The following is a 10,229-nucleotide window of genomic DNA, read 5'->3' as shown; positions in this document are numbered from 1 at the left end:
AATAATGCTGACTGTAAACTCTGCAGCTCTTGAAGCTTATGCTGGCAGAAAGGCAACAGGCTACCCATCGAGCAAGAGAGAAAAAATTCAAGAATTAAAAACAAGGAAGTTGCCAGGAGGGCAAATGCTTTGAGTTCAGTCTGGAGGGTATGAGATTAACTATCTATCTCCATTCAGTCAGAGCACAGAATGACCTTTTAAGGCAGCAAGTTACCACTGCCTTGGAGGAGGGAACAGCCCAGGATGTGTGAACTAGGTCCTCTGACATTCCCTATTCCTATGCACAGCAAGTCAGCTCTTGGTTATCTCCCACGTGATTGACCATTTGGTCCAGTACCCACAGCATCTAGGAACTGCCAATAACCAGAGCTGGCCACAGACAAAGCTGGTTAGAAGGAAACAATGGTCTAATGTACTTCCCACCTTCCCAAATAACATGTTGCCAGTTAAGTAAGGACCTTGGTGCCACAGGCAAAGACATCTCCCTGGTAGGGTAGGTGGAACAGGTACTTTTGAACAAGTGGAACGAACATGTGGCTGCATGTCAGCCCTGCTCCATCACCTGATGCAGAACTGTCCCAGGAATGGGGAAAGACAGAAGGTATTTGGCTCCAGCATGAGGGGGCAACTTGGTGAATACCTAAAAAGAATAACTGAATTCCAAAATAAGAGTATTCTGAGGATTACGTATTATTTTCATATTACTCAGATGAAGAGTGAACTATACGAGAATCATTCTTATACCCTCTTACAGCTTATTTCATCCAAGAAAAACTGATTCTCACTGTATTCCTGGGGGATGAAGTACTCTAAAAAAATGACCAGGTAAACCACAGAAAAGACAAGAGACCAGAAAGAAGGATCCTTTTAAAATATGTAACAATTAGCAAACTAGTAAACTGAGAAACTCTGATACCTCTCAGAGGATGAGACACAATGAAGAAAAAAACAAAAAAAGGAAGAAAAGGTAAATGAATGAATGAAAAACTCAAGAGAGGCAAGGTAACAAAGAATTTAAATTATAGTCAAATGTTAGGGCCCCCAAACATTAGAATCCAAAGCTGAACAAAAGCTCTTTCTGCTTGCTGGGTCCCTAAGAGTCTAAAATGAGGGATTAAAATGGCTTTATTTCAACAGAACACATTTTGTCATCTGATCTCTGTCTGTGACATGGATAAGAATAAGGAACTTATGGCTGCACTCTTAAGAGGCAACAAATCCCTGAATATTGTGCCTTGTTCACTTAAGGATGACAAATCACCAATTGCTTGTCAATCAGGAAAAAAAAAGTCTATAGCTTTTATTTTAAAATAATTTTTTTATTTTTAATTAATTTTTTTTACATTTTTATTTTAAAACAAACAGTATTTCCAAAAAACACTGCTGCAAGGGGGAATGAGGCAATAAAGGATGGCAGACAGAAGGGAAGCAGAGAAAAGACTCTTTGAGCCTGCAATCATAACGATCAGGCACATTCACAGAGGCCTTTGCTGTGACACTGTCCGCTCACCTCTACTCACAGGGGAGGGAGCTCAGCAAATGCACTGGGACATGAGTTAAAGGGTCAAAGGGAAGCATTCCCTTCACAGAAATTCCTAAAAGGTGATATCAATTTGTACTCACTCCAGCAATGTGAGTCCCCCTCCTCGCAACCCAATTTCTAGGGTTCTAACCTAAAAAAGCTAGCAAAGACATAGTCAAAAATTTATACACCAAAAAGTTCATCACAACATCATTGATTTTAACAAAGGATCTGAAACAACCAAAATTTAACAGTGTGGGAATGGATAATAAAGTAAGGTAGAGTTACTGCAAATCTACTTTCCAAGATTTAAAGACACAAGAAATTACTTGTGATACCATGTTAAATGAGGGAAGAAAATTGTATACCAACCTGTATATATGACTCTCAAGTTTGTTTAAACACCTTACATGTTATATGCATTTTTCAATACTGAAAGGAAATTCATAAACATACCGGCAGAGATTAGCTAGGTGCTACATGGAGGGAAGATGGATTTTCATTCTTTCTTTAGATTCGTCTCTAACAAGCATACACATTACTTTTGTATCAGAAAAAAATTTTATGTTAAAATATGCCCACCCTAAAATAACTCACTAGAGATAGCAATCGTCAGTCTTAGAGAAAGGCGTCCAAGGCTGACTCAGAAAACAAAAAGATTCAAACCTACACAGTAACTGTTCTGAAAAGGATAAGAAATTGAGGGTGCCACAGTCTATATATTTCCTCTACCGTGGCTGCTGGCTCTACATTACTAAGCTTTGCAGGGAGCTCTACTGGAGAAACCATTCCTCCTTCCGCAGCAACCACAGCGCCTTAAGCGACCTCTTAATGTGGTTCTCACCTATCAGTATGAGGATCACAGGGAAAGAGAAAGGAAGAGCCCTACACGCTCTTGTTTCGGAGGAAGACGTTTTTCTTGTAAAGCTGTCAAAATGACTCAAAGTGAGATAGACACAATCTGAAACATAAGTCATGGGTTATGTTTAGGAACCGTGTTATCAAAGCCCCTTATTTCTCAAGAATGAATATAAAGCAAGATCTACGACGCCCTCTTGTGGCAAGCCTGACTACGACAACCACTTATCCATCTCCACGGTTCTCCGCCCCGGGCTGTGGGCTGTAACAACGCCTGAGGAACCTGCCCCATAATAACCTAGTGCGTTGAACAAACGGTCCCCAAAGCAGCTGGTACTATTTGTCTTCAAGACTTGCTAGTTTAGATCCCAGAGACACCTATACGAGGATGAGTGGGGATGAAAGGGCAGAGGAACAAACGGCAGGGTGTGCATGTGTTGTGGGCTGCTGTCGACAGGCCAAAGCTGTTGGCGGAGGCACACGACGACACCTGCACACATATCATGGGCTGCCACACGGCAGGGACCTATAGCATAAAGATCTCCTTCCCCAAGAGTATTTGCCGATTTTATAAAATTATGAAGAAAAAGGTTTTACATTTACAATCAATGAACTTTGTGTTTAGAAGTCGTTTTATTGGGCTTCCCTGGTGGCGCAGTGGTTGAGCGTCCGCCTGCCGATGGAGGGGACGCGGGCTCGTGCCGCGGTCCGGGAGGATCCTGCATACCGCAGAGCGGCTGGGCCCGTGAGCGATGGCCACTGGGCCTGCGTGTCCGGAGCCTGTGCTCCGCAACGGGAGAGGCCACAGCAGTGAGAGGACCGCGTACCGCAAAAAAAAAAAAAAAAAAAAAAAAAAATTGTTTTATTAGTGTTAGAGCAACCATCACCAACTCGGGCACAATTCCGAAACAACAGAGCTCTTGTTGAATTCTGGCCATAAAGCTCTTTTTTAAGCTTGTTAAGATCTTGTAAGGTAAGAAAGTTTTCCTAATACTTTATAAAAATACTAACCACTAGTAAGTTGATTCCGTGCTCCAAGGGGTGGCCTCACGTTTGGAAAGATGAAACACCACCGTTTTGAACATCGAAACGTATTAATTAGTCTTGGCGTCCCAGGCAAGAAGGGAGATGGAGAAATCCTCTCAACCTAACCAAATGACTCTGGGAGAGAATTAAGAGCTTAAAAGAGGTCAGTATTGTAAACTTGATGGAACACTGAAGGGACCAGATACTGATTCTGAGAAAAGATAACCTTCCTCTCAGAAAGGGATTAGCTAAAAACCTTGCCGTTCTGGGCAGAAGGCTTGCAAGAGACAGGGAAGGGAGAGCTGAGCAAATTACCCAAGTTCTCTTAGGAGATGGTTCTTGTGCTTCTCTGTGCCCCACCCAGGCTGAAGGCCTCTTTCCAGAAAAGAATTCCCTCCAGCGTTAGGGTGAAAACATATGGCAGGAAGTTGCTGCTTTGGTCCTGAATGTGTAAACGGGAGCATTTTCAAGCATGTGAAATAAACCGAAGCAACCCAGATGGGCTGGATCCCAACCAGGTGAGTTACCGCAGAGCATTAAGCCAAAGAATTTCTAATTATGAGGTTGAACTGGGAATATAGAATCCGACCCCTTTTCGCCTCTCCAACCTCTAGAAGAATGTTTTTGCCCCTCCTAACCTGATGGGCTTGAAATACTTGACAGTTCCTGTTTGAGATGAACCAACACGCTGGACAGGGAGGAAAAGCATTAAAAACCTGAGTGTCTTGACAAGACACTTCAGGGAGAATCCTTCATTTGTCACCTGTACAGGGAAAGCAGAAGAGGGAGAGTAAAATGAAGGCCAAGGCTCCCATTTGTCCAGAAAAATAAAATAAGAGGGTGGAGTAAAGAACTCTCACCCTGCCCAACTAAAATTCAAGACCATAAGCTCCTGCTGAAAACAACAGCCTTGCTCCACCAGAAGCATCCTGGGATCAGTACAGGTTAGTATTGTGAGTTGTGTCATCAGGCTTTGACAATGACATTAAAACAGGAAGAGGTGAATTTTCACCCCTGGCTCCAGCTTCCCAGCTGTCCCAACGTGGAAGGGAAGCAGCTACCACGACAGCTTGATGGGAAGGTCCTCCCCATATTTCCGGAGCAGCTTCTGGTGGTTGTGGTCCACTGACCACTGCTGGGGCAGGTGCTTGGGCTGCATGGAGTCCAGGAAGTGCTGCCGCCAGCGGCTCTCCAGCTGCATGAGGGAGCGCAGCCCGCCCTGGGTGTGGCGCTGAACCACCTTCAGCCCGTGAGGAATGTAGTTTTCATTGGAGATCCTGTCAAGATACAAAGTACATGGGTCTGAGGGAAACAAGCTCAGGACAGTATCACAGTGGCTCCAAATGCTATGGGCCAAGACGCTTCGACAGGAGTTTTATGGAGAGGTTGCTGGACTCCTAAAGCGTTGGTGATTTTGCTTTTAAAAACATCCACTTTCCCATATCTGCCTTTTTAAAAATAGTTTGGACATATAACACACAATCCAGCAGAAGGCATTTGGGGATTCTGATCTATACTTATGGGAAGGCCACTGCATAATGCTCAGCCCCCACTAGAGAGGCCCTGCTGTCTGGCTGATGATGGGTGAAGAAGGTTGGTCTTTCATTTACTCCAGGGTTCCCCAGTTACTTCTTTTAAGTTACTCATTCTGAACCATACTCAGTCTTTATATTAGCTGTTCAATCAGCCCATGTGTTCCAGGTTTTCATCACAGTGTTACACTTGAATGTAAAGTGAAGGTGGTACTATTTCTTCGGTGTCTTCCTTCTTATACAAAGAATGCCAAACCACATCCACAAGACATGCTTCTGTTGCGATGAAATTCTACCGTGGTTGCTCGGTTGCACAGCTAGTGCTGTTTAATGAGAAGATGAATCCCTGCCTCCTTTCTAACTAAGATACCTTGTGGACAGTACTGTCAGCTCCTATGAATAAAGGAAGCTCCCTGCCCGGGGCTCAGTTCCTCTCCCTAAAATCCATACCCCACTCTCAATCCTCGCTAACTAGCAGTGTTCGTACCCCCTGGGTATTTGCAGGGCATTTTCTTATTTAGCTCACAAGTATCCCACTCACCAACCTGCCTAACTTTCCCCAAACAGCTGTTCTTCTTGGTCCTAGATATCCAAGCCCAGCACCCTTCCGTCCAAGTCGGCAAGATGAATTTGTTAGAAATGCCTGTCACTGAAAGGGCAAGTTTAGCTGTTTTAGGAAATACATTTGGGAATCGGTTAAAGGAGCCAGTCTCATTAATTTGCAATATGACCTTGGTAAGTTACTTAACTTTAACCTCGGGGCATCTAATATAAAACTTGGAAAATAGTTTTAAGAATAAAATTTAAGAATAATGTTTTTAAATTTTAAAAGATTTTAAAGATACGTGATATGTTAGCAGTTACCAGGAGGAAACTTCTACCTCATAGGGTTGTTATAAGAAATAATTAAGGCAATTTATATAAAGTTTATTAACTTGGTGGACTAGATTAGGATATCTATAAAAAATTTGTTCAATAAATATTTTTTGCTATAACTAAGTTCGTGGGGGAGGGTTGCTTTGTTTTCATAACAAAACACTAAGGCAACCAGCATAACTACCAGGGTTTGCGACCTTATCAGTTCAATGATTTCAACCCCTGTTACCGTTGAAAGAAGTGGCAAGTTGGGAAGCAAAACTATAGCAGGCAGCCCAGAGTTTTTATCATCCGGGCCATGTGCCCATCTATTTCTCAGGACCAAAAGATGCTTCTCATTTAGGGACACTGAATTAAATGATATGAATTCAACTATGTACTGATGGGGAAAGAGAGAGAAAGCAAGCAAGGAAGGAAAAAGGTAAAAAGTAATTTAAATAGTAACAGCAATTCTGGCCAACATCCCATTCAGCAGGCCGACACCCCGGAGTACAGGTGAGACAAGAAACATGAATCCATTTGTCTCAATTCCCACAGACCTAGATAAGGGAAGAGATGCAAAACCACACACATTGTACTTCACGGGCAACTGCAGAGACCGGAGGATATTTTTTGACTCTTATTTTCCTCTTATGAGCTGACCTGAGGATTTACGTCTGCAGAGAATGTATAAGGTACAACTCCAGTGCCTCTGAACTCTCCTGCTGATCATGAAGATGGCTGGACATAAGTATATGACCTCGAAGGGTCAAGGATAGAAGGCAGGTCCCCTGTGGAAAGTAAATTAGCAAATAGAGTGCTCTATCCCACCTGCGTGGTATCTTAAGCCACAGAGACTCGACGGGGTAAGCACGAGGCTGCGCACTGCACCTGGACGACCACTGGCCCCTCCCCGGCAAGCATTCTCACTGAGTAGTCGGGGTTAAGTCACCGGACTAGTCCTCAATACCCTCTGAGCAGGACTGTAGATCGTACCTGGTCTCCAGGCTGGCAGCCTCCTGAAGCATCTCCTCCGTGACCGTGTCTGTGTGATAAAACTCTCTGAGCGCCTGCAGCAGCTCCTCCTTTCGGCGCGCAGGCAGGCCCTCTGCGTTGAGCAGGGCCCTGGCCCCAGAACGCACCTGCCGGCGCTCGGGATCTTCCAGCAGGCGCAAGCCCTCCTCGGAGCCAGTGGGGGCCTGGAACTCCCTGGCCAGCTGCTGCTTCAAGTGGTTGTCATAGTAGTTGGAGATGGCGTGGCAGGAGGTGCAGAGCAGCAGCACATCGTGGGAGTTGTGGTCCTTCAGCTCGATGGGAAAGTGCTTCCGGTACTCATGCGGAATCACGTTCTTCCTAAACAAGCCCACACAGAAGGCGACGCTCGTTAGCACGCGACACAGGACATACGCGGAGTCGGCAGGCAGGTAGGCAGGCTACTAGGGTTCTGATCTGAGCCTAAACACAACTGAGGAGCTTGGGTCCCACAGCCCAGCAGAGGTGCCATAAAGGCCATGCCACCTATTCCACTCTTGGCCCACCTACCTATGGGCCTTGGGTTCTCCTCTCCTTGAAGTGAGTGCAGGCCACTGGTGGTCAGACTCCTCTGGCAGGCCAGGGGCAGGGAGAGGCTAATAACAACCTTTGGGAAGGCTGTGCTCCCAGAAGGAAAAGTATCCGAGAAATGAAAAGAAATTCTAACGGCCTTCAACATCTGGAAAACAACTCTCTCAAAGCACACAGCAGGTAACTGCTACTCCTGAAACTTTGGAAGCCTGGTGACCTGTAAAAGCCCATTTCCTTCACCTGAAGAATCCCTTACTCTAAAATTGTTTCCCTGGTTCAGCAAAGGCCGTCATTATTGTCTACGGAGAACTAAGCTCTCAGGGAAACCTCCTGGCAGTAACAACCATTTGTCACACTTTGCAAGTGGAGAAAGGAGGTAAGCGAGTCGCTACACAGAACCAGGGAGAAAGCCAGGGTTCTGGGCACCCAGGACCAGTGGTAATTTCACCTTCACTGCCTGGAGACCTTGACGCAGCATAATCTTCTCAGGCTGTTCCGGAGTGTGCCTTCGGGTCATCTAGATACCCATATATCAAGGGTCACAAAGCTTGTGAGCCGCTCAAGGGAGGATCATAAGGACACAGAGAGAAAGGCAGCTTCCTAAGGAAGGAAGGTCTCCGTTCCTTCATGAGCAAAGGGAATGACTCTCTTCATGGCAAACTGTTATCGAGAAGAGTGTTTCATTCTGGAAACTAAGAACTGGCTCAGGAGGGGCAGAAGCCACTACAGCAAGGCCAGGCAGTGTGCTGAAGCTCTTGAGGACACCGGGATGCCCCCTGGGGACAAGTCTCCCAGCCAAAGTAGGCAGACTCAGTCAAGCCCGCCACGGGCTCTGCGTGTGGCTTGAAGGGCAATTTCCATCAGAGGCAGACAACAGGGCAGCCCCGCCCACACTCACCGAATGTATGAGTCTTTCTTGCCACACACTACACACAGGTTTTCTTTAATCATCAAATAGTAGTCTCCCGGGGATTCAGGTCTCCCCGCAGGTTCAAACTGTAGCTTGACCACAAAAGGCTCTTCACTCACCAGCTCTTAGAGGAAAGAAGCAGTGTTAGTGCATGACTGTCCACCTCTCCCACGAGGAAGAAGCACCACCTCAGTTGTTCTCTGCTGTATCCTGGCAGAGATCACTATTTCTGGGTTCTGAACAGCCCCATCGCACGTGTCTCTAGGTCTCTCTGCCTTCTATCCATCCCATCCCTTTGCCTTATTCTCATGCCCACTCCGGTCAGTGCCTGCATGCACCTAATTATAAACCTAATATGACAGTTGAATCTCAAACCTCCAATGCCTTTGTCCAGGTACCACTGAGCTTTTCTTCGATCACAAGTGCAGAGGGGCTGTCCATCAGGAGCGTGGAGAAAGCAGTTATCATAGAGGGGTGATTTTCTGTGGGGAAGGGAGAGAGAAATCTAAAACTGGGAGCTAACTATTGATCAAGGTACCAGTTGCCTTCCTATATTGAGTGACCCAAACTATTCAACACTAGGGTCAAACATTACATTTTTGGGAAAAAAAAAAAAAAAAAAACACGGCAAGAAAGAAATCATGTTTATTCCTCCATCTGCACTGGACTAGGAAAGAGAAATTAAAATGAATCAGTTTATACTATTAGTTTTTATATTTATAGATTGGAGCATTAGGGAGTGAGTTGGGTAGTGTTTACATAGTTCTATCATGAAAGCAAGCAGGAACAGAACACCAGGAAAACTTCCCTGTAGAGTAATCATTGGATTAACAAAGTAAATTAAAATTAAAGAACTTCAAGGTAAAGTAATGGGTGCCACGTGGATTTATTTCTGGCTCATATGCAATAGCTGCTTCAATTTAATCACACAATTCCTAAAGGCACTTTACTATAGGGACCAAATTTCCACTCCAAAGTACTTATTAGTCATCTTTCTACGTAGAGGCATAAGCTGTACAGGAAAATCCCTTTGGCTAGAGAATAACATCGGCTTAGGACTGGATGCCATTCTAAATAATCAAATACCAAATGAACAAGAAATCAGATGATGCATTTCTCCTGAAAAGTATGAGGCACTTCATTTTACCTTCACAGCTATCCTGAAGCAAGCAAGGAATAATAATTATGCCCTCACTTATAATTGGAAAAGTACAGGTCTAAGGTCACATCAAGGTCAGTGACAAAGCTAGGTTAAGCTCTCCTCGTTTTCACTCCAAATGCCCACAAATAAAAAAGTAGAAGAAGGGCAAAAGGAAAAAATATACAAATAAATCAAAGGATAGCTCCAAATGTCCTTGAAGGAAAGGAAAAATAGAATTAATCCTTGGAGAGCCTCTGCCACCTTACCGCACTAGCCTTCTCCCCAGATCCAAGGTAAGGCATCATGCCTTTTGCTAGAAGCTGGGCCTTGGAACAACTCAGTTACCTGGCAGAATAGCCCACTCCAAGGGGCTTTCTTTTATGTTTTCTGGGGTCTCTCCCTTGGTGGTTGCCTGGCATCATTCCATCGGTCTTCGACTTCTTATTTCTTGGCTTCTGCTGAGATTCTGTTGCTTCCCCATTAACCTCCTCTCCCAATCTGCTAATTCCTTTGCTTCGGAATGGGATATCTACCACATCCTGACATTTCTCCAAGACTTTTCTCCAGCCAATGAAGTCATCATTTTCTTCTAGAGTTGAATTCCTAGAGAAAGGGTATCCAAGAAGATGGAGAAAGAGAGCCACTGAAATCTGGGCATCCCTGGCAGCATAAATTACCTGAAGAGAAAAGTCAGAGATCAGTGGAATCCGGAAGGCAAACCAGAGAGAGCAACTTCAAAATCAATCGCAAAGACAGAGACAACTTTTAGGTTCCAATTCAAGATGTACAGTAACCCAGGCACCATGTACTCCTTAAAACCTT

General features: G+C 44.8%; 1 protein-coding gene across 2 annotated transcripts in view; it reads right to left on the bottom strand.

Moving 5' to 3' along the window:
- Positions 1-728: 728 nt before the first annotated feature.
- The window catches only part of EXD2 (exonuclease 3'-5' domain containing 2), a 59,633-nt gene continuing 50,132 nt past the window's right edge, over positions 729-10,229 (bottom strand). The window contains exons 5-9 of one of the 2 annotated variants that reach the window (XM_024117729.3): positions 9,753-10,084; positions 8,642-8,748; positions 8,255-8,390; positions 6,790-7,146; positions 729-4,683 (exon numbers count right to left, since the gene is read on the bottom strand). In XM_024117729.3, coding sequence (XP_023973497.1) covers positions 4,464-4,683; positions 6,790-7,146; positions 8,255-8,390; positions 8,642-8,748; positions 9,753-10,084 — 1,152 coding nt within the window. In that variant the 3' untranslated portion in view covers positions 729-4,463. The remainder of the gene's footprint in view (positions 4,684-6,789; positions 7,147-8,254; positions 8,391-8,641; positions 8,749-9,752; positions 10,085-10,229) is intronic. The other variant, XM_024117742.3, reaches the window with a different exon arrangement.

Source organism: Physeter macrocephalus, chromosome 11 (genome assembly GCF_002837175.3).
Source record: "Physeter macrocephalus isolate SW-GA chromosome 11, ASM283717v5, whole genome shotgun sequence".
Classification (NCBI taxonomy): domain Eukaryota; kingdom Metazoa; phylum Chordata; class Mammalia; order Artiodactyla; family Physeteridae; genus Physeter; species Physeter macrocephalus.
This window is presented reverse-complemented; position numbering and strand designations above follow the sequence as displayed.